General features: G+C 44.2%; 1 protein-coding gene across 46 annotated transcripts in view; it reads right to left on the bottom strand.

The window, feature by feature from the left end:
• RIMS2 (regulating synaptic membrane exocytosis 2) overlaps positions 1–27,751 on the bottom strand; it is a 618,543-nt gene that overhangs the window by 544,724 nt on the left and 46,068 nt on the right. For 40 of the 46 annotated variants that reach the window (XM_077271021.1, XM_077271056.1, XM_077271022.1 and 37 more), the window contains exons 2-3: positions 14,560–14,592; positions 14,064–14,150 (exon numbers count right to left, since the gene is read on the bottom strand). The exons of 4 other annotated variants lie outside the window; for them this stretch is intronic. In XM_077271021.1, coding sequence (XP_077127136.1) covers positions 14,064–14,150; positions 14,560–14,592 — 120 coding nt within the window. The remainder of the gene's footprint in view (positions 1–14,063; positions 14,151–14,559; positions 14,593–27,751) is intronic. 2 more of the 46 variants (XM_077271015.1, XM_077271017.1) reach the window with 1 other exon arrangement.

Genomic DNA, 27,751 nt, shown 5'->3' with positions numbered 1-27,751 from the left:
CATTGCTCTCACTTTATGGCAATGCTGCGTGTGAACTTTCCCATGCAGCAGTGCTGCAAGTGACAGTATGAACTATACTGTACTCCCAGCGGAGGGATATAGTGCAAAAGGATACGTTCCGTCATTGTATCCCGGAGCCCCTGGAGAGCGGTCGCATCAGCTGATGTGGCTGCTCTCCACGGGAGATCGTCGTGGGACACTCGTATTAATTGGATATCTGCAGATCAAGGAGTATATTGTTTGTTTATTATTTTAATAATTTTTACAGGCTTTTAAAGGCTTAAGGATCAAGGTGATTGGTGAGTATGTACTCTATGTTGTATGTACTGTATGTCTGTATGTATGTACTGTATGTTTATATGTATGTACTGTATATGTGTGTGTTTTTTTTATTGTTTTCTTTTACATTCAACACATTAGCCGGATGATGGGACTATACTACCCCATCATTGGCTAATGTGTCAATCACTGTCACTTTAGCAGGCATAGCCGGATGGGATTTGTAGTCCCATCGGACGATGCCCACACACACACAAACACACACACACAGCCTCGCAGACCCCCCGCAGACACCTGGACAGCCACGGCAGACACCCCGCACAGCCCCGCAGACCTCTGGACAGCCCCGCAGACCCCCGGACAGCCCTGGCAGACCCTCCGCACAGCCCCGCAGACCCCCGGACAGCTACGGCAGACCCCCGCACATCCACGGACAGCCCCACCGACCCTGCACACAGCCCCGCAGACTCACACACACACACAGACACTTAGACACGCAGACCCCGCCTGCACACACAGACACGCACGCACGTTAAAAACGCTGCGGATCCGCAGGCAAATCCGCAACGTGTGCACATAGCCTCAGAGGAGGAGACAGGGACTGATCCATCACTGCCATCATCTGTACTCCACATGAGTAAATTCTGATATCAAAGCAACTGAAGGCAAATAGAAAAGCAGGGATTTGGACTTAACTCACTTCATTTTATTTTACAGGAATGAAGACAAATTCCCTAATAAAGTGATTTGCAAAGTTTTATAACTCCTAAGCTCAGTTTTGGTGGCGAGAACTGGGTGGAAGTTACAAGTCAGATTCCCAGGACCATGAATAATTTAAGTACTTCCTATCATGTAAACATTTTCTGCTCAAGGTTAGGCTTAAGTTTGATGGAAGAGAAGTGACGTCTGTAATACTGGGGTGGTTAAAAGTTGTGAGAATTACTATTTATATGAAACATCAGAAGCCGGATCACGGTTGGTGGAGTTATTCTGTGACATACTTACTGGGAAAGGGAACACCTTCATATTTTGTTGCCTGAATGTTTGGCACAGAGCATTAAACTAATCCCGAAAACATAGTTCCCAAAGTCCACCATGTGAATTGAGCAGTAGTGGGTGTGTGACCAGCACACTAATTCACCTCTCTGGCTCTCACACATATAGCTTTTCTGGAGCGTTGGTGACTCTTTGCCCAATCCATAATTCAAATAGACGCCCATTCTTAGGATCACTTGGGGTCCCTGAGTTTTAGACCTCAAGCGATCATACATTTATCATCCAGGTTGTGGACCCTTTAAGCTTCTACTTCTATCTGCATGTGTCTTGTGAATTAGGAATTAGGAGGCTGGACGCCTCTGTATTTGAGGCTCTGGAGCATTTGCCACTTTTGCTCAAATATCTGACAATATCTAAATATGAGTGATGTCTAAAATGCTTATTTTCTATATACTTACTAAGGAGTGCACCATTTTTACGCTTCTCTTTACATTACTCACCAGAGAAGTATAGTTGTACGGCTATGTCTTGGTGGATATCATATAAAGTACACATTATTTAGAGTGTAAAGGCCTTCATAAATATTAGACTAACGTCGGACGAGCCAGCCGATATCGACAGATTCAGCCAAGAGCTTAATGTTTATGAGGCCTCCCGACTGTCCCACCATAGATGATGTCGAAGGACAGAAGTACAATCCTTTTGTTCTCTACAAGATAATTTGGGAGACTGAAGGATTCAGGATGTCTAATTTCAGACTAAAAATCCTTTTGTCCTCTAAGAGATAAGCCACCAGAGATGTCGAAGTAGCGCTTGGCAAACGGAGTGCTCCTTTGTACGTAAAGTTGGGGAAGGTAGCTCCAGATCTATCTAAAGTGTATGGAGTAGCCCAAACTGCTCCATAAGGGTCTCCTCTTCAGGTCCTATTTGGTAGGTACGGCCAGAGAGCACACAGACAACACACTAAAGTGTCTGGTCAGTATACGTAGATCTGAGGGAAGTCCCGAGGTCAGCGTTTCTTCATACCCAAATGTTCCACAAAGTGATATATGTTCTAGTAAATTCCAATAAGTAAGCAAGAATCATTGTCAGGTCAAAAAGTCACGGTCTCTTGGAATACTGTCACCACATCTGCAACTCAGTGGTGAGAATCTATGACGAAAAAAAACATATCTTATCAAGCATTACAGATTAGCAGATTAATATAATAATGGTAACAATAGATTGAGGACGAACATGGCTGACGTCGTCCAGTCCATGAAAGATCATTTTCAGAATAAAAAGACAAAAGCGGTGAAAGAAATAACATCTGCACAAACCTTCAATTTTCTCTACAAGCCAAGTGAAAGCATTGCTGACACCTACGGTCACAAAAAACATGCAAAACACAACATGCGACACACAGATGGTAATGACAGCAGGTGACAAAAGCTTCCTGCCTATAAAAGCTAAATTGTCCCAACATGTGTAGTAAAAGTCATGTTGTGCCCCCCAAAATAATATCCAAGCGGCTGTGGTCTCAGAACATGTCACAAGATAGCAGAAATAACGATATTGACCACATCCAAACTTTTCTTTGCCTATAAAAAAGCTGTAGGATTTTTCTGCCTAACAATATTACAGCATAACCATGGATATTAATACGCGTATGTCTTCTTTCCCATTTTTAGCCCCTAGTGATCTGTTTCTAAGGAATCTAAAAGAAGTCACTTTCTAGGGGTGTGCTGCTGGAGTTTAATGCCAATTGCTCATTTTGCCTTTCTACCAACTTAATTCTTCTCTTTTCTCGGCTCTACATAAAAACAGGAAGTCTCTTGTCCCTGCATTGATCATCCCCCTCTTCAACTCCTGACCTAGCTGCTCTCTTCTCCCCCCTACCATAGACTTTTGCAATGACTCATGAGTTGCGCAGAGAAAATTGACCTCCTGTTTCTACATGGAGATTCGAACGATCCAACTAGTCAATTTTTAATCACGTGATGTCATTGACCTAATGAAGCAGGGAATAATTAGCTGGATAAAAATGCAACATGAGCAATTGTAAGTACAGAGTTCTATATAAAATGATGTGTAATATATTAAGAGGATAAAAAACTTTGATGGGAGTTCTTCTTTAAAGTTAGCTTGGCACTACCATTAGAAAAGGGCTAAAACAGAATAGCAGATGACATATCATGCCATTACCTATTCCATAGTGTGTTATCAATCAGAATTTTCCAAAAATAAATAGTTGGAGAACTACAAAACCGATGTTTGTATAAGGCATCATGCACATGGCAGTGCGAAAGAAAGCAGAACTAAGAACTAAAAGGAGCTGTTCCACAATAAGAAGCTTTCACCTATCCGCAGGATAGGAGATGACTTGCTGAACACAGGGGATCAACACATTGAGACCTAGAGGGATCGAAAGAACAGGAGTCCAAAGTGGTGGCCGAGAACCTGCACTACCGCTCCATTCAAAGGCTACGAGTATGAGCCGAGTGCTGTACTCGACAGAAGCGACAGTGTGCACGCTGCATTGCTACTCTTGACCCCTGATCTCTCGACAGATGGTGGTCCCAGGACTCGTACCCATATTTATCAGTAAGCCATCATCTACACGATGTGGTGGATATAGGATCTTGGTACAACCCCTTTAAGTTGGCCTCCGTTTGCCGATACATGCGGCTCTGTAGTGGAGCAGCGGACGGTTCTTCCAAATATAACAACTGGAGGAATCCTACGTAACATTCCATATCCGTAATCGAAGGCACGGACCTCACATCAATCACCCTTTTGCGAGGTCTCCAAGGAATTGCTTTCTGTTGACATTTATGTATATGTTGGCTTATTAAATTATTAATTACATTCAGTAGCATTTTACTTTATCGCGTGCTCTCCGGCGCGTTTCCAGTCATTATGGAGGTATAGATCTTTGTAGATGGAGTCTTGATATTAGACTTTGTAAAAATCACAATTTTTTATTTTTGTGGCTGCAGTTAATTTTGCAGTTAGTTTCATGAACCTTGGGATTGAGTAATACCGTAGCAAAGAAGGACAGAAATATTGGGGAGTGAATGGTAATTTAAACTAGAAATTGGTGCAAGATCCGAAGTGTTTAGGCTCTTTACACTGAACACAATATTTGGTTAGGTTACTAAATACTATCGCGACTCAATCACATGTCTAATACCATCAGGGTGGCATCTTTTATTATCATATGCAAAAAAATAAATGGGACTGATAATAAAAGATGCCACGCTGATCGTATTTCTTCTACCCTTTAAACAGATAGCACTCGGATGACATTTTTTTCCCTAAGTCCCACTGACTTGAACAGGAGAGTTTGATCTGTGACTCTGATCAAAAATAAATATGTCTGTGTTTTTGATGGTTTCTTTTGTGGACACAGACGTGTGAACAGTCCCATAGACTATAATGCATACATGTCCCATACATTATTATATACTGTATATATGCACACACATATACAGTGAGGAAAATAAGTATCATATGTGATTTTATGGATTTTATTCTTAGATTCTGTATCTCACAGGTGAAATGTACCTATGCTAAAAATTACAGACCTCTCCATTCTTTGTAGGTGGAAAAACTTGCAAAATCAGCAGTGTATCAAATACTTATTTTCCCCACTGCATACTGGAGGTAGAAATTTCACCTTGTGGATAATAAACAGCAGATATTGATTTTAAAAAGGTAAATGTTCTACCGATATCTCATCAACACATGTACGGGCAGAGGCAGAATACTGTGTATTCTTCCATCTTTCATCCGAGAGAATTGGGTCGATTAAGCAAATAAAACTTTGATTAGAGTGTGATCTGACTGTCTTGGATGGGGAGAAGATGGAGAGTCTCCTTCATTCTGTCTTTGGAATTCGGACTACACTCAGATGTCATCCGAGTGCAGTCTGATGGTTTCTGTAGATTCATTAGCTTGCATAGCCAAGTGCAATCTGAATATTAGATCAAACGTCAGCATGTGAATATTCTTTCCTTGGAACGGCTTGGTATGAAGAAAAAAATGTGGCGTGCACGGCCCCATGGAAAAACATTGGTCTGAATGCAATCTGAAGTTTTGTCAGATCGCATTTGGACCAAAAATACAGTCATCTGCACATGAGCTTAGAAAATTACATTACAGCCGCATAACATGCAGGGCAGGGATCGAGCATAGCGCCTGAGCATTCACGATACTCAATGCGTGCCCCAGTACCCCGACGCGCACTCGAGTTCCGAGCACGCTAGCTCAATACTATTTAAGATCACAGACTTCTCCAATGTCATCTTCTTACATCGATCGCTTGATATAAGATCATGCTTATCATGGTGACAGTAAGGAACTCAGTGTTGAGACCGGGTGCAGGACTCCTGACCCCAACTCATCAGCCTCATTTACACCTATGCTGAGCTCGGGTCCAAACACCCACACCTGGTCAGCACTCAGATCATGAAGTGGTACCTGCGATACTGACCTACGCCTAACATTTGTCCCTAAGTATGTCACTGCGTCATTTAAAGGGGCTGTTGGTGACCCCATGGCAGCTCCTGATTGTTAATTTCTTATCCCACCCAGTAAGTGCACATTTTTCCTCTGATGATACCTTAAAGGGTATGCAATCAAAATTTTTGTCTTTGGCCAACTAGACTATTAAATCATCATTGACAGAAGCTCATTGCCCCGTGTGTACAAGGGATGTGCTGCTGACAACGTAAATGCCATATGGGGGACAGTTTGTGTGAATGACGCCATAAACAAGAGACCATCAATATTTACATAGTTGATAGATCCGAGGTTAGGCGTTCAAAATAACCCAAATAAATGATTATTGGGGGTTCTGCTTCACATTTTGCACTGGGGTGTAACCCGTTCACCTTGTCATACAAGGACATCTATGGATAATGGGAAGCTGGCAGTGACAAACGAGTGGTCTGTGTCCCCTTACTGTCATCTGCAGACAGTCACCTGACCAAAGATTTAGGACTGAAGCTGCCGAACAGATGGCGGCTTCTTTGTTATATAGTACGCGGCCCTTATAATACCGCCACTAACAGATGCAGAAACCTTTTTATGAATGACAATAAGGAGCCTGAGTGGGAACGCCTCTCGTCCACTTCTCTAAATAGACCCATGATTGAGCACACTTCTGCAGACGTTCCCTGCTGAGCTGCTGGAAGGTATGAAGAGGTTGAAAATGTGGAGTATATTTATATACATGTCTGGAACAGACTTCGATGGAACGCCATCACACCTCGTACAATGCCGCTCTCTAATTAGTCTTCCGTAGCTGGAATTCACAACAATGCAAGTAGGGGAAGGGGAGCTTTGTGGAATATCGTCGGTACAGCATACATAGTAATTCCAGAGTTTACTTCTATGGAAATTGCATAAGTAGCAATTTTCTAGCAAAATGTCAAGGCATATTTAGATGGGGAAGATTTCCTGCAAAAAAAAATTGGGGGGGTACAAAATCTGCAGCATATTACGCAAAGTGGATGAGCTTTTACCAAACTAATGTTAAGTCTACAGCATTGCAAATTTTCTCAATTGAATTAATAGGGAAGTCAAAAGCTGCAAAAAAAAAAAAAAAAAAAAAACACCCAAAAATATTTTTTCCCCCTATTTTGTTGCAGATTATCTGCAGATTTGCAGAAAAACCTGAAACCAAAACTTTTTTTTTTCAAAGTTTCAATTTCATTAAAAAGTTTAAAATACCTTATCACGTGTACCCTGGCATTTACATGGTTCCAGTGTCTGGTCCTCCACAAGGTTCTGCTGCAGTCATCAATCACATGGACCAGCAGCACAGAGATCCTGGCTAGCATTACCAGGGGAGGACAGTATGGACGTTTTTTTTTTTAGTTGCAAATTTGAAGAAAAATCTGCATAAAAGCTGAAAAATTTGGTTGTAGATTTCCCATTTGCTTGCCACTAAAGCATCCACAATTTTGTTTAATGGAAGTGAAATTTCAGCAACAAATCGGCCACGCGTTGGTATTCCCTAACATGGATCCTGGATATTTTCCCAGGGATTGGTTCAAAATTAGGAGAGGTATTGATGGAATATTCCTTCTACATCTGCAGGATATGCTGCAATTTTCAGATGGGCGCAGGTCCCACCACATTTCTGTGGTTCCCTACAGAACCAAGTTTATAGAAGTAGACGGTCAAGCACGGAGATCTTTATCCATGAGAGTCATTGGAGGTGAAGTTGTCAATTGAACCCTAGGTCTGATACCGAACGCGGTCCATTATCCAGCTCTCACAATCAAATAGAAACATTGCTAGTAAAAATAAGTTCTGAAGTTGTTGATTAGCTTTCATAGCCATTTCTGAGTTAAAGTGGTTTCCTAAAGTATCAAAAAAGTTTATCCATTATGTAATGAATCGTGATACAATTTTCCAGTAGGCTTTCCACTTCATACGATGATCACATTGGTGCCGAAACCCGAGACAGTACAAAACCTTGTACAAACATCCTGCACCTGAACTTGAAAATTTAGTGGAAAACTGTAGCATAACTTTTCATTACTTGGTTACATAAGTTGAAAGAAGACATAGATCCATCAAATCCAATCTTTCACCACCATAATAGATTCACTTTTGTTTTTGCCAAAACCCTATGCAGGGAGCGAATTCTCTCTTAATGAAAATAGCAGAAAATATATTAGAAAATTAAAACTCAGTGCTTCAGGAGCACACTGCTTCTTTTCCTCCCGGCTTCCTGATTGCTGGCCTGATGATTGACAGATAAGACCAGTGGCATAATTGAGTCACTGATCCAAACTGTGTGCTCTGCGGTGCTGCTATATGAGGCATCTTTGCCAGTACAGCATCAGTTGCACTGGATTTGACCGGATCCAGCATTCTGGCTAGCTTCAGAGCAGCACTTGTAAGCTCTGTAGCAAAGAGCTTGTAAGTGCTGAGCTTCTCGCAAAGGAAACCTGTCAGCTGTGATAGATTGCCGTGGTGGCCGGTAACCTAGCCAACGAGCGGTACATAATAAGATCAAAAATCCCTTCTTTCTTGAGAATGGAGAGGTTTTCTAATAAGAAGTCTATTACAAAGTTCCTTGTTTTTACAAGCACTCTGAAATATTAGCTAGTTAGGATGTTGAGAAAAACCCTTTATCTTTTACACAGCGAGGACATTCTATTTTCAAAAAAAACTTCTCTAAGGCCTCATTCACACATGCAATTTTTCCACGTACAATAAAAATGAACCGATTATTCTGATCAGAGTGTGGTCTGAGTGTCATCCGTTTTCTCCCACGTGAGAAATGTAAAAAGTTTCTCCGCCTTCTCCATTTTGAAATTGTCCGTGAAATTGTCATCGAGTGCAGTCTGATTTTTTTTAATGGGCCCTTGGATCAAAATCGGACATGGTTTACCTGATTTTCCACAGACAGGTGAATGGCCCCACTGAATAACTCGGACAGCACTCGTACATGAAAATCAGACGTCAGAATGTGACCTGAAGATGATTTTATACACAGCTTTATTTCCGTGTTGTTTTTTTTTTACTCTCCAAAAACTTATGGCCAGATATATAATAAACATAAAACAGCGCATTTTATGTGTGTGTGGCGCTTTGGGAGGGATTTCATTTTTTTCTTTTTTTTTGCAAAAGTCAGCCAGCTCTAGATTTGTTTTGGCTTTTTTTTTTTCCAAAAGTTTTCCCATAGGCTTCTCTATAAGTCGGGAAAATGTACTGGAAATACTCAGAAAAAAATGCTACATAAAAACTCTACGTGATGGAAGCCTATGTCCTCTGATGGGCGCAGACAGAAAAGGGCCCCAGTGCAAGAACAATTTATGGGCCCTTTTACAGACCAAGAGCTCCTAAAAATGCAAAGTTGCACCTTCTTTGGAGGTATAAATGGGCCCCCCTTAGCTCTTGAGCCCCTGGGCTACCGCACTGGTTGCCCCAATGAGATGTCCACCCCTGTCTAGGTCTATTTTCTAGAAAATTGGATGACAGCCAACATGGTCTCCATAAAAAGTCGGTCCCATTGGCAAATTTACCTAACTGCAATGGTACGATACCTTCTAAACTCCTGCACTGGAGAAGTACAAAATATACATTCACATGCATATTTTGGATAGATAAATGTATCTAATTAGCCATTTTGGACTATACCTAGTATTGCAACTCGACGCTCTTCACATGAATAAGAGTAGGTGGCAGCAGCAGCAAAAACAGCTCAAGGACGAAGAGTGGAGAGAGGAGGTTCTGTAAAATACAACCCCTTTTCTCACCTGACTAACTAAGCTTCCGAGTAAAAAAAAGAAATAAAAATACAGTTCGATCCCCATGAATTAGTAACTTATGGAACCTTAAAATCTACTTCACATCTGATAGGTATTCCAAATTTCAGCTATAAGCTCCAGTCCATGTCCCAGGAGGTCTTCTTCAGGACGGAGTCCAATGCATGACACCAATTCCTTTATCAACACGTGAGTGAAGCAGTGAGTGACAGGAGCCGACCTCCAGCCCCTGTCCTGTACATGACAGGACCTACTAAACTGAGTAGTTAGCCAAATCACTTCACACGAAGCGCTGGTCACACAGCTCTGTGTCCTACGTCAGACAAGAATTGAAAAAAAAGAAGCTGCCACAACCCCCTACCGAAGCTTCCATCAATGGGATGTACACCATGTTAATGATTGCAAAACGTATTAATTTCATCAGATTTAACTTCAATTTTTATTTTTTTTTAGCTGGGTGTGTAACAAGGTTTCTCAATAAAAACTGCATGCATTATTAAATTGATCTCTAAAATCTGGGGAGACTAGTGTATTTACTTTGAAAATCCATGTCAGAATGGCTGCATAATCTATGTATTGAATCAGTATTACAGTGAGCATTTTAGGAGTCCAATGTATTGATTCTTCGCCTACCAAACCTGACTGACAGCTGCAACTTAGGCTGGGGTCACACTTGGCGTAAGACAATACGCCACGTATTATACGTCCGTACTACGGCCGTAATATGGAGAAATGTTCCCAAAATAGTGATCCGTAGTCAGGGTGTGTCAGCGTATTTTGCGCATGGCATCCTCCGTATGTAATCCGTATGGCATCCGTACTGCGAGATTTTCGCGCAGGCTTGCAAAACCGACATCTAATGGATTTATGTGCTCAAATGTTCGGGAAAACATATATACAGTATATATATATATATATATATATATATATATATATATATATATATGTCATTGAGACACATATATATATATTCTGTATTTAGATGTCATTCAGCGCGATATCTGTGAAAAGTCGGTAATTCAATTGCCGGCTTTTCATTTCTCCTGCACAAACCCGACAGGATATGAGACATGGTTTACATACAGTAAACCATCTCATATCCCCTTTTTTTTGCATATTCCACACTACTAATGTTAGTAGTGTGTATGTGCAAAATTTCAGCGCTGTAGCTGCTAAAATAAAGGGTTAAATGGCGGAAAAAATTGGCGTGGGCTCCCACGCAATTTTCTCCGCCAGAGCGGTAAAGCCAGTGACTGAGGGCAGATATTAATAGCCAGGAGAGGGTCCATGGTTATTGGCCCCCCCGTGGCTAAAAACATCTGCCCCCAGCTACCCCAGAAAAGGCACATCTGGAAGATGCGCCTATTCTGGCACTTGGCCACTCTCTTCCCACTCCCTGTAGCGGTGGGATATGGGGTAATGAAGGGTTAATGCCACCTTGCTATTGTAAGGTGACATTAAGCCAGATTAATAATGGAGAGGCGTCAATTATGACACCTATCCATTATTAATCCAATTGTAGGAAAGGGTTAAAAAACACACACACACATGATTTAAAAGTATTTTAATTAAATAAACACAGCGGTTGTTTTAATAATTTATTGCTCTCTCAATCCATTTGCAGGCCCTCGCTTGGCAAAATAATAAACGCACAAGATACATACCCTCAGCTGAACCGTCACGTCCCACGAAGTAATCCATCTGAAGGGGTTAAAATAATTTACAAGCAGGAGCAGTGCAAATGCAGCTTGTAATTCCCCGGAGAATTAATGAAATGTAGGTCATTGACCTACATTTCCTTCAGTCGCGGTGATGCGCCCCCTGGTGGATGTCCTCATATGACCTGGAGCGTGGGAAAAAGTTCCCAGGCTGCAGTTCATGAGAACATCCAGCAGGGGCGCATCACCGCGACTCAATGTAAGTACAGATCCAGCTTTCCTTTCAGCACCCGGGGATTACAGGCACGAGTGAGTGGTTTATCGCAGCTCGTGCCTGTAATATTAGTTAACCCCTTCAGATGGATTACCTCATTGGACGTGATAGGACATCAGAAGGTATGTATCTTGTGCGTTTATTATTTTGCCAAGCGAGGGTGTTGCTGATGGATTGAGAGAGCAATAAATTATTAAAACAACCGCTGTGTTTATTTCATTAAAATACTTTTAAATCATGTGTGTGTGTGTTTTTTAACCCTTTCCTACAATTGGATTAATAATGGATAGGTGTCATAATTGACGCCTCTCCATTATTAATCTGGCTTAATGTCACCTTACAATAGCAAGGTGGCATTAACCCTTCATTACCCCATATCCCACCGCTACACGGGAGTGGGAAGAGAGTGGCCAAGTGCCAGAATAGGCGCATCTTCCAGATGTGCCTTTTCTGGGGTGGCTGGGGGCAGATGTTTTTAGCCAGGGGGGGCCAATAACCATGGACCCTCTCCTGGCTATTAATATCTACTCTCAGTCACTGGCTTTACCATTCTGGCGGAGAAAATTGCGCGGGAGCCCACGCCAATTTTTTCCGCCATTTAACCCTTTATTTTAGCAGCTACAGCGCTAAAATTTTGCACATACACACTACTAACATTAGTAGTGTGGAATATGCAAAAAAAAATGGGGAAATGAGATGGTTTACTGTATGTAAACCATGTCTCATAACCTGTCGGGTTTGTGCAGGAGAAATGAAAAGCCGGCAATTGAATTACCGACTTTTCACTAACACAGCTGCGTATTTCTCGCAAGTCACACTGCTGGTCCGTGTGGAATCCGTATTTTTCTCGCTCGCCCCCATAGACTTTCATTGGCGATTTTTTTTGCGCAATACGCTGACGAACGCAGCATGCTGCGATTTTGTACGGCCGTAGAAAGCCGTATATTACGGATCCGTAATATACGGCTGATAGGAGCAGCCCCATTGAGAATCATTGTGCCGTATGTAATGCGAGTTTTACGGACGTAGTTTCTGCGCTCTTACGTCCGTAAAACTCGCCAGTGTGACCCCGGCCTTATACTGAGCAGTGTGAGATCTCTTCAGCAGCAGGGAGGAGGGACACTGAGAAGCTGTCAATCAGGCTGGGGGGGGGGTCGGGATTCAATAGCAGCAGGGAGGAGAGACACTGAGGAGCCGCCAATTAGGCTAGATGGGCACAGACTCAGCAACAGGGAGGAGGGACACTGAGGTTCTGTCAATGAAACTAGGTTGATAAAGATTCAGCAGCAAGTAGGAGGGACACTGAGGAGGTGTCAGTTAGGCTAGGCAGGTGGAGATTCAGCAGCAATGGGGAGGAGTCACAATAAGGAGCTATCAAAGAGGCTAGGTCAACAGATTCAGCAGCAGGGAGGAGGGACACTGAGGAGATGTCAATGAGGCTACGTTGACAGAGATTCAGCAGTAGTTAGGAGGGACCCTGAGGAGCTGTCAATTAGGCTAGGTGTACAGAGATTCAGTAGTAGGGAGGAGGGACACTGAGGAACTGTCAATTGGGCTAGATAGACAGATTCAGGAGCAGGGAGGAGGGACACTGAGGGGGTGTTAATAAGGCTAGGTGGGCAGAGACTTAATTTAAACTTTCAAAAACAATTATAGAGCTAATGGATTTCCCAAGCAACAACATCAGCCCCATCAATTTTAAGAGAGCTTTAGTAATGCATGCAATTTGTATTCCAGAATTTCTGACAAATCTTCTTTAAATACATCCTATATGTCAGTTTTTGTTCTCTGTAATTTGGGCTAATGAAAGACATAAATAGGCAATTCCTGACGATGTAAAAAAAATCAAGAGTTAAAATCAGAGTGACTAGCTTGCGTGCGGTCCCTGGAAGTAAACTCGGCCATAAGTCTTCATTTGTGTACCACCCCCCCCCCCTCCCATCATCATCCCCCAGGGCCCTGTGATGTTTATTGCTGGCCCCAGGATCCCACGCCTGCGCCCTGTAGTCACGCCATTATACTTACCTTTTCCGCCCTGCTATGGGCATGGGCTTCATTGTTCTTCTGCACAAGCGCCGGGGAGTCACTGCTATTTCGGTAGTAGTGACACGCTGGGGCCTGCGCAGAAGAACAAAGAAGATAATGCCGATATCAGGGCGGAAAAACTAAGTATAACGGCATGACTGCAGGGCGCAGTGTTCCGAGACAGCAATACACATCACTGTGATGCTGATGGGAGGGGGGTGGTATGGGGTGACATCAAGACTGCAGATATGGACATACAGGTATGACTATTTTAACCATTCTATCACCTGTATGCCCATATTAATATGTAAAAAACGTCCCAGGGGGTGACAGTGTCCCTTGAATTCTGCGCATAACATGATAGCCATTTATTTACAAGGCCTGCTGTGCTTCCAAGGGTCTCGCTCACTGTAAGCACTGGTAAACCGAAAAAAGGAGCAAAGAGCAATGCAGTTCTGTGGGGGTAAACAGGTATTGACTAAGCGCATTTCCCAAATGCGATCCTGTTGCTTGCAACCAATGCTACATAGTTTGCGCTTAATCTAAGCAAAGCAGCTTACTTACTTCTCAGGCTCCTTCTCATTTTGCTGCTTTGGTTGTGGCAGTAGAACGTTATTAACCAGTTCAGTGATCCCACTAAAGGGAAACCACCTGTTTAAATAAGCAAATAATGCATCTTTATAACCATGAGAACAAGCGACAGGCCCGAAATGTCTCCCCCAATCACTACAGAAAAGCGGAAAGGAAAAGCTGGTAGCCGATGGAGAAGAATGGCAGCTTCAAAACTCAGCCAGCAAGAGAAGAGGAGTACAGGTCTCACACAGAAAACTAGTCCACAAGCAGGCAGAGGTGTCTACATCCAACGAATGTGGATGGGGTAAGAAAGCTGCAAGTAGCCATCTTACAAGCCAGTCAAGAAGCACAAGACATACTAAATGCAGCCTACCAAAGACTACGGTCACCTAACACCACCAAAGTATGCAGGAAGCAAAACACAGCAAAACAAAAACAACAAACATAAAAAAGTCAAGCCTACTGCACCGGGAGAGGCGCTACTTACTGTGATAGTTGAGGTTTTTGTTCTTCTTTCACCCTAAAAAGATAAGTGTGCACAGCTGAGTGCAACATACAGCAAATGCCCCAGCGGGGTGACATTGTGGGGTGCGTTAAATCACAAGTAGCGATGAGCGAGTGTGCTCGTTATTTGGGTTTTCTGAGCATGCTCGGGTGTTCTCTGAGTATTTTGGGCATGCTCGTAGATTATGTTTGTGTCCCCGCAGCTGCATGATTTGCGGCTGTTGGACAATCCCTGCATGTGTTCAGGTTGTCTGTTTGTTAGGGAATCCCCACATGTATTCAGGATGTCTAGCAGCCGCAAATCATGCAGCTGCAGGGACACAAACATAATCTACGAGCATGCCCAAAATACTCGGAGAACACCCAAGCATGCTTGGAAAACTCGAGTAACGAGCACACTCGCTCATCACTAATCACCAGTTATCAAAGGAGGTAACTGTGGTAGAGGAATAGTGAAGAATGGGAGAAAGAAAACTGGAAATAAAAAAACTTTTATGATGCACTAAATGAAATAATTATAAAACTGGCTAAAATGCAACTTTTTGCCTGTATATTAGACTGAAACTACTGAAGGATACAGCAAGCACCGGATGATACCTCTGCATGAGATAAAAGGGACATCTGATGAACAACCAAACCACAGAATAGGCGGCCACCCATGATTACGCAAATGGGCATCCTATGTGACCCACACGAATGTGACAGTGGTGTGCATGCGTGATCACCGGTATTTTCGTTGACTGAGTGGAGGTCAATCATGCACACTTCTACTCCCACAGAAATTAATAAAGGGTTGGTCTCACATGCACGCTACAGCATCATACGTCGGGGTGGGTTGGGGCACAGCACCCCTTGTTCTAGTGATCAGTGAGGGTCTCAGAAGTGGAGACGACTGTTAGGGCCAGTATATCGTATATATAGGAGGGATGAGGCCATCATACTGTGTATTAGGAGTGGGGGAGGACTATCATACTGTATATATAGATGCTGTGGGGTAATGTAGCAGATGCACAGAGAAAACTTTGGCTGCGTGATCTCTGTTGCTGCTAAAGTCGCCATGTAGCCTCAGGATTAACAATGCGGACCACACCCGACCTGGATTTTTCGAAGTGACCCACTGGAGGACTCAGGAGTCATTATGTAGAAGCTATTAACATTGGGTTCTCAGCCCCCCAAATCCTGCCGATCACACTGCAAATACCTTTCCAATTCAATCACATCTAATAGTTCATGAAGGCCACGAAAACGTCACCAGCTGAAGCTGTAGTCATATTACGAACCCCACTCTCTCTAGGTTACGACAACTACGACCATTCTCAGGTTCTGAAAATTGCCGTAATGAAAATTTGCATAAATTACTAAATGCCCTAAAGGTGAATTTCATCATGCTATCGGACAAACATATAGACCTTTATACATAACTAGAGGTTATTCACAGATATGAAACATTTTTATTTTACACAGTTTTTTTTGGAAAAACGCAACAGGAATCGACGTAAAAAACAAACAAACCTTAAAACGTCAAATCAACAATATAAAAGGTCCTTGACTCAGGGGGGCAAACACAAGCAACAACTTCAAAATACATAAACCCCAATTTCCCAAGAAAGATTGAGCAAATAACCTCTTCAGAGAGGAAGAAGAGAGAACCTCTGGTACAATCTATAGGGGGCACCAATCCTAAAAGTCAATATCGACCCTTTATTGAGCTTTGCCACAAGATTTATGATAGGAAACCAAACCATAGAGAGGTTTTATACAATGTGTTGGTTGGGTTACAATAAGCAGAATACAAAGCATTCTTCGGCATGGACCATTATCAATCGACTGTGATCAGGTTTAATACCTGGCAGTAAGTGTTCACTTTCCCTATAGCACCTCCTCAGGAGAAATTAAGCATTACACAGTGTCTATTCAAATAAAAGGGACAGGTCCTCCAGAGCGGAAGATGATCTATGCAGGAACTCTCCACGATTAGGATCCTGGAGGTTTTCTAACGCGGACAACCCACTCCCATCTTCACAGATGTATATTGTTGGATAGTTCTTGTAAATACTAGCACTTTTTCAATTTACTACTTATTAAAATTTGCATCCGTTCTTGAGATATTCACACTTTTATTTTGTTCACAGCTTGTCGCCTAAGAGACCGACCACCGCTGCTGTCTAGCATGTGAGCACTGCCCCAGGATTAGGAGGCAAGAGCTCACTCCAGTGACCCTGGCCAGTTTCAAGACAGTGTTAAATAGAAAACAGCTTGTAAGCATTGCAGCTGTTCTCCTCCCTTGCAGCGGTGGTCGGTCTCCAAGGCAATGAGTTGTAAACTAAAAAAAAAAAAAAGCGTTAATAATAATATCTCAAAAATAGTTGAAAATTTCAATAAGCAGTAATTTACAAAATTGCTTGTACTTTAGGCACTATCTGACAATAAGCGTTTTTGAAGAGGGGACTAACCCTTTAAGGATCTTTAGATTAGAAATTATAGTTTTGATGAGTTGCAAAAAAAAAAAAATAAATGGTGTAGATTTTTTTTCTGCTGCATATGAATTGGGATGTTGGTTACCACAAATGTAACAATGACTTTGGGGCTGAATCCACACTAAAATCTGCAACAAATCCAACCCCTTTGGATATTAAGAGGTATTGAACATCCTAAATGTTCATGGAAAGGAATATGTGGTTGAATGGGGCCACGTGGGCTTAGGAGGGAAGTTATTTCTCTTTAAAGAGAACCTGTCAGAAGGTTTTGTTATGTAATCCGAGAGCAGCATAATGTAGGGGCCAAGAGCTTGATTCCAGGGATGTGTCACTTACTAGGCTGTGTGTTGTTGTTTCTATAAAATCAGTGTTTTACCCACAGGAGATTATCACTACAAGACTAGCTGTCTTGTGCCTCCTGGTCAATTCCTCTGTGTAACCCCGTCCTCACCACTGATTGGCAGCTTTTTGTACAGTCTACACAGAATACTGCCAATCGGTGGTGTAGGCGGGGTTATTCTTGGCTCAGTATTCTGAGCACTGCTGGAACTGCAGCAGAGAAAACAGTGATTGTATCAAAATGACAGCAAACAGCTCAGCAAGTGATACATCGCTGGAATCAGGGTCTCAGCCTCCACATTATGCTGTTCTCAGATTACAAAGCAAAAACCTTGCGATGTATTCCCTTTAACAGCAAAGTAGCTCATGCTTCATAGGTTTCTTCTTTTTCTGAATCAACAAGAGTAAAAGAAACGGTCTGTATTTTTCCGTCGATGTGCCCTGGGTAAACATCATGGGAATATTAGTATTTGCAACTACATTATATAGTTATGCGATACATTAATTGCCCAGTATTTACCGCATAAGTTCAGGTGGCACGATTTATATATACCATGCATTATTCGGCACTTCCCACCAAGACAGGCGATGACAGAAGTCCTGCATACATGGAAGTCCTGCATACATGGAAGTCCTGCACACACGGAAGTCCTGCATACATGGAAGTCCTGCATACACGGAAGTCCTGCACACACGGAAGTCCTGCACACACGGAAGTCCTGCATACACGGAAGTCCTGCACACACGGAAGTCCTGCACACACGGAAGTCCTGCATACAGGGAAGTCCTGCATACAGGGAAGTCCTGCATACACGGAAGTCCTGCATTCACGGAAGTCCTGCACACACGGAAGTCCTGCACACACGGAAGTCCTGCATACACGGAAGTCCTGCATACACAGAAGTCCTGCATACACGGAAGTCCTGCACACACGGAAGTCCTGTATACACGGAAGTCCTGCATACACGGAAGTCCTGCATACACGGAAGTTCTGCATACACGGAAGTCCTGCACACACGGAAGTCCTGCATACATGGAACAAGGAGAACCCAGGAAGCAGGATTTCACAGGTTCTCATTTTCCCTCATTGATTCGCACAATGTAGAGTAGGATCAGAATTGCCTCATAATCCAATTGAAAATCCTGAATAAATATCTGATCCATTACATACAGGATGGTATTTCTAAAAAAAAAAAAAAATAAAAAAATCTTAGGGGTTTTATGAGGTTTATTTGCTAAACCACAGAGGCTGCCGCCCATTAATATCACGCTGACAATATCAGCATTTGCTGGACGTGAAGTCCACTTTAGATGACAAAGGCTCCGGAATAATCCACAAAAACGACTCACATTACAGCCTTTGATTTCTCGGCTTCCAAAATTAGCTCCACGCTCGGATTCTATATTTAAAAGCAGTGAAGTGAAAGTAGGAATTGATTGCCGTTATCTCGTCTAGCCAAATTTGGCCGAGCAACGTTTAAATTTGGAATTATATTTATATAGTGCGAAAGCAGCGAGGATCCACAGCAAAGGCAAACTAATGCACAGCTAGGCAGCACATGCTGCAGAGTGACAGGTCCCAGAATGCTGAAACCTGTAGTACCATATCAATACACAGATCCTGCAGTAAAGAATATTCTTGCTGCATCCTCGCTCACTACAAGTTTAAACTGCTTTGGTGCATATACCATACTAATATGTCTAGGAACTGTCATGATGTGTAACTTGCCATCCACGCATTCTGTCAGCACTATGAGTGCTGGAACTTACTTTCCAGCATACATTGTGCCTGCCAATGGCTTGCCTGCCCCAAACTGAAAGTCTTTATCTTTGTAATGCCTGTATGCAGGTTGACAGACAGGAGAGCAGGAGCATAAAGACAAAGACCCGTCTCCGCTTCCTGTAATCCGTCTTGGTGTCTCTGCAGCTAGAGACAGATTAGTTGGGGGCACTAATTGAGTATTTGCATTAGGGTCCGAGAGCTTCAAGTTACGCCACTGACTGGCACTGCTGATCTCTTCTTGTAGGAAGTTCACTGATGGACTAGTATGAAGTGTTTTGTCACTCCAAAACAAAAGAGGTTCTTCAGCAGCTGCTGTGCGTAGTCTACAGTTCAGCTGCTGCAGAACATCATAATGCTCATTTCAGTTGAAAAAAACATCATAATACAAACGTCAGAGGCTGCAGAACTTTTTTTACCAGAAGGGATGATGATGGTTCTAGCACTTGTGGACTGGAATCTGTCCCCTTATTCTTCAAAAAGACAAACCCTGCGCCGCTCAGGCCTAGAGCAACCAATCAGTGCTCGGCTCTCGTACTGCGTTTAACCCTTTCTACAGGACCTGTTCTCAGTGCATTCATACACAGCAGTGCCCATTTCTCTGCATCGGCCGGTGAGCACCAGATATCATTTCTCGCTCTGAATTGCTTATTAAGATCCCGATTCACAGATTCGCTCTATTCAGCTCACAAAGCACAACTGGGAAGCAGGATTTCGAGTTTCCGGTTTCCAGCTAATTACATCTCTCTCCATTCATCTCTAATTGCAGTTGTCATTCATTTCCAGCCTCGGCACCGTCCACATTTCCTTTTTTTAACAGTCACATTTTTAAAGACACTATTTATAAAGTAAAATTATTCAATGAAAGGCGCAGTAACACGTGCTCCCCCGCCTCGTCTCAGGAATCACAAGGAAATACAGGCTTTTTATAATTTTACCCTGAGGTGTTACATAAAGGGTTATTCCCAACATTGAAAGTTATCATCTATTCATAAGACACAAATATTTGGACCCCCATTGGTCCTGAAAATGGGGCACTGAAATATTCTGCTCAAATGGAGCTGTGACCGCCCATGCGCACCTCCTCTCCATTCATTTTGCATGGGACTGCTTGAGAAAATTGAGCGCTGAACTCATAGGAGGATGAACATAGCGTTAGCGTCCATGCGCGATCACTGCACCATTCTGATGGGGCATTTTCTCAAAATCAGTGTCACATGTAGGACCCCCAAGGATTAGAAACTTTCAGTGTTGACAATAACCCTTTAAAAACTCCTAGGCCCCATTGTAAAATATACATAACTAACACCCACCCATCATGTGCCATTTCTATAGTAATGGTTTCTTTTTATTTGCATTTATTGGCTGGGCAGGCACATGCTCAACCACCAATCTCCTCAAACAGGGGCACTGTGACCCCCTCCATTAGCTTGATAGTCGGGGGTCCCAGTGGTCATCAGTAGAACCCCTATTCTCCATGACAGTGGGACAACCATTTTATGTCTCTGTGGGTGGGCAGAAAACTACTTGTGGTGGACAAGTCCAAATTCAGTGGTCCAGAAAACGCGATTGTCATCTATTATCAAGAAGATGAAAACACAGCACCAAGCTCAGAGATGACCCTGAACTGTAAGAGAATAGAATATGCTCCTGCTCACTGCCTTAATATAGAGGTGTCCATGAAAACCCACAAACATCGGGGTGACTGTAAGGTTAGGGCCCCCATACATATAAGATACAGTAGCTATTGGCCAAACAAACGTTCTGCTGACAGCTGTCTTCCTCAATTCCCCCCATACACAGGAGACCCTACCGGGGATGAGTTGGGAGGCCTCCATACCCCATAGACTGTCGGACCATCCTGCCAATATCGGACGTCTTTAGTCTAATATGTATGACGGCCTTAAAAGGGGCATTCCCATCTCCAAGATCCTATCCCAATATGTAATAATAATAACATTAGCAAATACCTACATTTAGAATAGTATGGTTTTTCTGACTCGCGATGTCTCTCTTCTCATGTGCAGGCATTACAGGACCTTAGGTATCCATGGTTACGATCACCGATATAGTGACCGCTAGTTGTTAGTGGTCATAACTAGGGTTGAGCGAAACGGGTCGTTCATTTTCAAAAGTCGCCGACTTTTGGCAAAGTCGAGTTTCATGAAACCCGATCCGACCCCTGTGCTTGTCGGCCATGCGGTACGCGACTTTCGCGCCAAAGTCGCGTTTCAATGACGCGAAAAGCGCCATTTCTCAGCCAATGAAGGTGGACGCAGAGTGTGGGCAGCGTGATGACATAGATCTCAGTCCCCACCATCTTAGAGAAGGGCATTGCAGTGATTGGCTTGCTTTCTGCGGCGTCACAGGGGCTATAAAGGGGCGTTCCCGCCGACCGCCATCTCACTGCTGCTGCTCTGAGCTTAGGGAGAGGTTGCTGCCGCTTCGTCAGAAGCAGGGAGAGCGTTAGGCAGGGTCCACTAACCACCAAACCGCTTGTGCTGCAGCGATTTCCACTGTCCAACACCACCTTCGGTGTGCAGGGACACTGGAAGCTACTTTTTTTTTTCCCCTCAGCGCTGTAGCTCATTGGGCTGCCCTAGAAGGCTCCGTGATAGCTGTATTGCTGTGTGTACGCCACTGTGGAAACCAACTGCTTTTTTCAAAGCACATATCCTCTTGTTCCTTTCTGCACAGCTATCTTTTTTGTTTGTCCACACTTTTTATTTAATTTGTGCATCAGTCCACTCCTTATTGCTGCCTGCCATACCTGGCTTAGATTACTGCAGGGAGATAGTAATTGTAGGACAGTCCCTGTTTTTTTTTTTGTGGGAGATTAAGATTGGCATTTCTGCTAGAGTGCCATCCCTGTGTGTGCCATCTCTCACTCAGTGGGCCATAGAAAGCCTATTTATTTTTTTTTTGCTTGATTTGGGTTCTAAATTGTCCCTGAAAAAACATTTTATCTTATTTGGTTTCTAAAGTCTCCCTGAAACAAAAAAAAAACAAAAAAACAGTGGGAGATTAATATTGCCCTTTCTGCTTGTGTGCCAGTCTTGACTCCTGGGTGTGCCATCTCTCTCTCAAATTGTGGGCCATAGAAAGCCTATTTATTTTTTTGCTTGATTTGGGTTCTAAAATCTACCTGAAAAAAAATCACTACATCAATCAGTGGGAGAAAAATATTGGCCTCAGGGCTTGTGTGCCACTCCTGACTCCTGTGTGTGCCATCTCTCACTCAGTGGGCCATAGAAAGCCTTTTTTTTTATTATTTGGTTTCTAAATTGTCCCTGAAAAAATCATTTTATCTTATTTGGTTTCTAAAGTCTCCCTGAAAAAAAAAAAAATATAAAACAGTGGGAGATTAATATTGACAGTTGTGCTTGAGTGACAGTCCTGCGTGTGTGGCATCTCTGTGATTTGGTGCCACAGAAAACAGAGTGTGTAACATTGGGCCTGATTTTCCTTGTGGTCTCACCAACCTGTAAAGGGATATTGAAATCATACTGAAGTTATAGCTCACCGTGTAAGTTGTTTGACAGCAACAAATAAAGTTACTTTGGTTAAGTTTTTAAAACAATGAGGAAGTCTGGTGCAAGAGGTCGTGGCCGTGGGCGTTCATTGTCAGCTGGTAATGATGGCAGTGGTAGTGGAGCATCAGGTGGTCGTGGGGATAAAAATATTCCACCTAAGTCTGGAGCTGTGGAGACAGGTTCGTCGTCTGGCTACACAAGGCCTCGAACGCTCTCTTTTGTGGGAGTAGGAAAACCGCTTTTAAAGCCGGAGCAGCAACAGCAAGTTTTGGCTTACCTTGCAGACTCAGCCTCTAGCTCTTTTGCCTCCTCTTCTGAAACTGGTAAATGTAAAAACAGCGCGTCACTTGTGGATGTTCACGGTCAGGGACAAGTCGCTTCCTTGCCCTCTTCAGCAAAAACAACAAGAGAGAAGGATGCAGCAGGCGACACAACGGGTTACTCCATGGAGCTCTTTACACATACCGTCCCTGGCTTAGAAAGTGAAACACTTAACAGGCCATGCCCATTACAAGTAGATTCTGACATGGAGTGCACTGATGCACAGCCACAGCCAGAGTACTATGCTGCTCCTTTGACTCAGACCACAACATTGCCCTCTCAGGGTACTGATCCACAATCAGACCCTGATGAGACTATGTTGCCCCGCCACGAACGCTATACCACCGACCGACACGGTGACACAGACAAAGTTGCACACGAGCTCGAAGAGGAGGTAATAGATGACCCAGTTGTTGACCCCGATTGGCAGCCATTGGGGGAACAGGGTGCAGGCGGCAGTAGTTCAGAAGCGGAGGTGGAGGAGGGGCCGCAGCAGGCATCAACATCGCAACAGGTTCCATCTGCCGGGCACGTATCTGGGCCAAAACGCGTGTCAAAGCCAAAACCTGTTGGAGGACAGCATGGCCATCCGGTTAAAGCTCAGTCTGCAATCCCTGAAAAGGGATCCGATGCTAGGAAGAGTGCAGTCTGGCATTTTTTTAAACAACATCCAATTGATCAGCGCAAAGTCATCTGTCAAAAATGTTCAACTAGCTTAAGCAGAGGTCAGAATCTGAAAAGTCTCAATACTAGTTGCATGCATAGACACTTAACCACCATGCATTTTCAAGCCTGGACTAACAAACGTCCCTTAAGGTTGTAGCACCCTCGGCCAATGAAGCTAGTCAGCAACGCAACATCCCTTCCGTCACTGTAAGGCCACCATTTTCCGAACCACCGGCAGTATCTGTGCAGGTTTCTTTGCCAGCCAAAAGCAGTCAGGGTCAGGGAATCACCAGTTTTGTAGGAGGAAATATTGCATCTAGGGCACCGGCGGAAACAATACCATCTCCAACCGTCTCTCAGTCTGCCATGTCCACCGGCAAACCCGAAAGTTCAACGATCTCCAGCTCTCCAGTCCAGCTCACCCTACATGAGACTCTGGTTAGAAAAAGGAAGTACTTATCCTCGCATCCGCGTACACAGGGTTTTAACGCCCACATAGCTAGACTAATCTCGTTAGAGATGATGCCCTACCGGTTAGTTGAAAGCGAAGCTTTCAAAGCCCTGATGGAGTACGCTGAACCACGATACGAGCTACCCAGTCGACACTTTTTTGCCAGAAAACCCATCCCAGCCCTGCACCAGCATGTTAAACAGAGCATCGTCCATGCACTCAGGCAATCTGTGAGTACAAAGGTGCACCTGACTACAGATGCATGGACCAGTAGGCATGGCCAGGGACGTTATGTGTCCATCACGGCACACGGGGTGAATGTGGTGGATGCAGGGTCCACAGGGGACATCAATTTCGGCACAGTTGTGCCTAGCCCACGGTCTAGGAAACAGTTGGCTGTAGGCGTTCGCACCCCCTCCTCCTCCTCCTCGTCCTCCTGCAGAAGCGACAGCTCTTCCACAGACCGCAGTCGGCCAACCACTCCATCGGCAGATGACACTGTTGCACACCAGTGGTCCCATTATGGGCCAGCTACTGGCAAGCGTCAGCAGGCTGTATTGGCTATGAAGTGTTTGGGCGACAACAGACACACCGCGGAAGTTCTGTCAGAGTTCTTGCAACAAGAAACGCAGTCGTGGCTGAGCACAGTAGATCTTGAGGCAGGCAAGGTAGTGAGTGATAACGGAAGGAATTTCATGGCTGCCATCTCCCTTTCCCAACTGAAACACATTCCTTGCCTGGCTCACACCTTAAACCTGGTGGTGCAGTGCTTATTGAAAACTTATCCTGGGTTCTCCGACCTGCTCCTCAAAGTGCGTGGACTTTGCTCACATATCCTACGTTCGCCTGTACACTCCAGCCGTATGCAGAACTATCAGCGGTCTTTGAACCTTCCCCAGCATCGCCTAATCATAGACGTTGCAACAAGGTGGAACTCAACACTGCACATGCTTCAGAGACTGTGCCAACAGAGGCGGGCTGTTATGTTTTTGTGGGAGGATACACATACACGGGCAGGCAGTAGGATGGCAGACATGGAGTTGTCTGGTGTGCAGTGGTCGAAGATACAAGACATGTGTCAAGTCCTTCAGTGTTTTGAGGAATGCACACGGCTGGTTAGTGCAGACAACGCCATAATAAGCATGAGCATCCCCCTAATGTGTCTGCTGATGCAAAGTTTGACGCACATAAAGGATCAGGCGTCTGCACCAGAGGAAGAGGAAAGCCTTGATGACAGTCAGCCATTGTCTGGTCAGGGCAGTGTACAGGACGAGGTAGCGGGCGAAGAGAAGGTGGAGGACGAGGAGGATGATGGGGATGAGTATATTTTTAATGAGGAAGCTTTCCCGGGGGCACTGGAAAAGCGTGGCAAGGCCGGGTTCTGGTTTTTTGAGGGACACAAGGGACGTAGATTTGCCTGAAACTGCCCCTCAACCAATCACAACCGGAGATTTGACAACTGGAACTTTGGCCCACATGGCGGATTATGCCTTACGTATCCTAAAAAAGGACACACGCATTACGAAAATGATGAACGATGACGATTACTGGTTGGCCTGCCTCCTTGATCCACGCTATAAAGGCAAATTGCAAAATATTATGCCACATGAGAACTTGGAACTAATATTAGCAACCAAACAATCAACTCTTGTTGACCGTTTGCTTCAGGCATTCCCAGCACACAGCGCACGTGATCGTTCTCACACGAGCTCCAGGGGCCAGCAGACTAGGAGTGTTAGGGGTGCACACATCAGAAGTGGCGTTGGACAGAGGGGTTTTCTGACCAGGTTGTGGAGTGATTTTGCTATGACCGCAGACAGGACAGGTACTGCTGCATCAATTGAAAGTGACAGGAGACAACATTTGTCCAGTATGGTTACTAACTATTTTTCATCCCTTATCGATGTTCTCCCTCAACCGTCATTCCCATTTGATTACTGGGCATCAAAATTAGACACCTGGCCAGAATTGGCAGAATATGCATTGCAGGAGCTTGCTTGCCCGGCAGCTAGTGTCCTATCAGAAAGAGTATTCAGTGTTGCAGGTTCAATATTAACCGAAAAAAGGACTCGTCTGGCTACCCAAAATGTTGATGATCTAACATTCATTAAAATGAACCACAACTGGATTTCGAAATCTTTTGCCCCACCTTGCCCGGCCGACACCTAGCTTTCCTATGAAAAGCTCTTGCCTGTGGACTACTGTGAATTACTTTTCTAATGTCTAATTTGCTGCAACTGATTGTCCAGCATACGACATGTTTACACCTCCCTAAATGGCCAAAGTCCCCACACGGGGCCGTGGTATCGCGACTTGGCGCAAGCACCCGTGAGACTGCTGTTTGTCTGAAGAGGTGGGTGTGCTCGCTTTTGGTCGACGGCATTGCTACTGGGTCCCTCATAGTACAATAAAGTGTCTCTGGCGGTGGTGGTGCGCACCCAACGTCAGACACACTGTTGTAACATGAGGGGCCCTGGGCCTGTACCGCCGGCCACAAGAGAGTTCACCCACCCCCAGGTCAAACATTGCTCTACCACTTCCACAGTTATCTCTCACACTTCCACCAATGTTTAGTCTATGCGCTGACATCCTTCCATACCTGCCACTGACAATACCATTGTGTTGATATGTATGATGGTACTTAACATAGTCAGGGGCAGTGTCCTCTATTTACCACAGTAAATACTTTGCGCTAAATTAGTAGGTCTGAAACAACGCAGAGGAACCCACCCCTGAACCTAATGATTGCACCCTTTAGTGTTTTTGTTTTGTTTTAATGCGAGACATTCACATTTATTTGTTGTTTGGGACTACTAACTGGCAGACACTCATTACAATTGGCCTCCGTTGACCAGACCACTGCTGCCCGTGTACCCCTGGAACCAATTATAAAGTGCCTACAGCCAGCCCATTTTATTATGTTAGGCCTTCGAAGCCTGTCTGCGGTCCCTCCTTCCACTCGGCCTCCACTGACCAGACCACTGCTGCCCGTGTACCCCTGGAACCAATTATAAAGTGCCTACAGCCAGCCCATTTTATTATGTTAGGCCTTCGAAGCCTGTCTGCGGTCCCTCCTTCCACTCGGCCTCCACTGACCAGACCACTGCTGCCCGTGTACCCCTGGAACCAATTATAAAGTGCCTACAGCCAGCCCATTTTATTATGTTAGGCCTTCGAAGCCTGTCTGCGGTCCCTCCTTCCACTCGGCCTCCACTGACCAGACCACTGCTGCCCGTGTACCCCTGGAACCAATTATAAAGTGCCTACAGCCAGCCCATTTTATTATGTTAGGCCTTCGAAGCCTGTCTGCGGTCCCTCCTTCCACTCGACCTCCACTGACCAGACCACTGCTGCCCGTGTACCCCTGGAACCAATTATAAAGTGCCTACAGCCAGCCCATTTTATTATGTTAGGCCTTCGAAGCCTGTCTGCGGTCCCTCCTTCCACTCGGCCTCCACTGACCAGACCACTGCTGCCCGTGTACCCCTGGAACCTATTTTACAGTGCATAGAGCCTATTTTTTTATTTTATTTAATATTAATAAAGCCATGATGGACTACGCTGTACCACGCTATGAGCTACCCAGTTGACAATTCTTTTGCGAGAAA

Source organism: Ranitomeya variabilis, chromosome 6 (genome assembly GCF_051348905.1).
Source record: "Ranitomeya variabilis isolate aRanVar5 chromosome 6, aRanVar5.hap1, whole genome shotgun sequence".
NCBI lineage: Eukaryota > Metazoa > Chordata > Amphibia > Anura > Dendrobatidae > Ranitomeya > Ranitomeya variabilis.
Note: the sequence above shows the minus strand (reverse complement) of the source record. Positions and strands in the feature narration are given on the sequence as shown.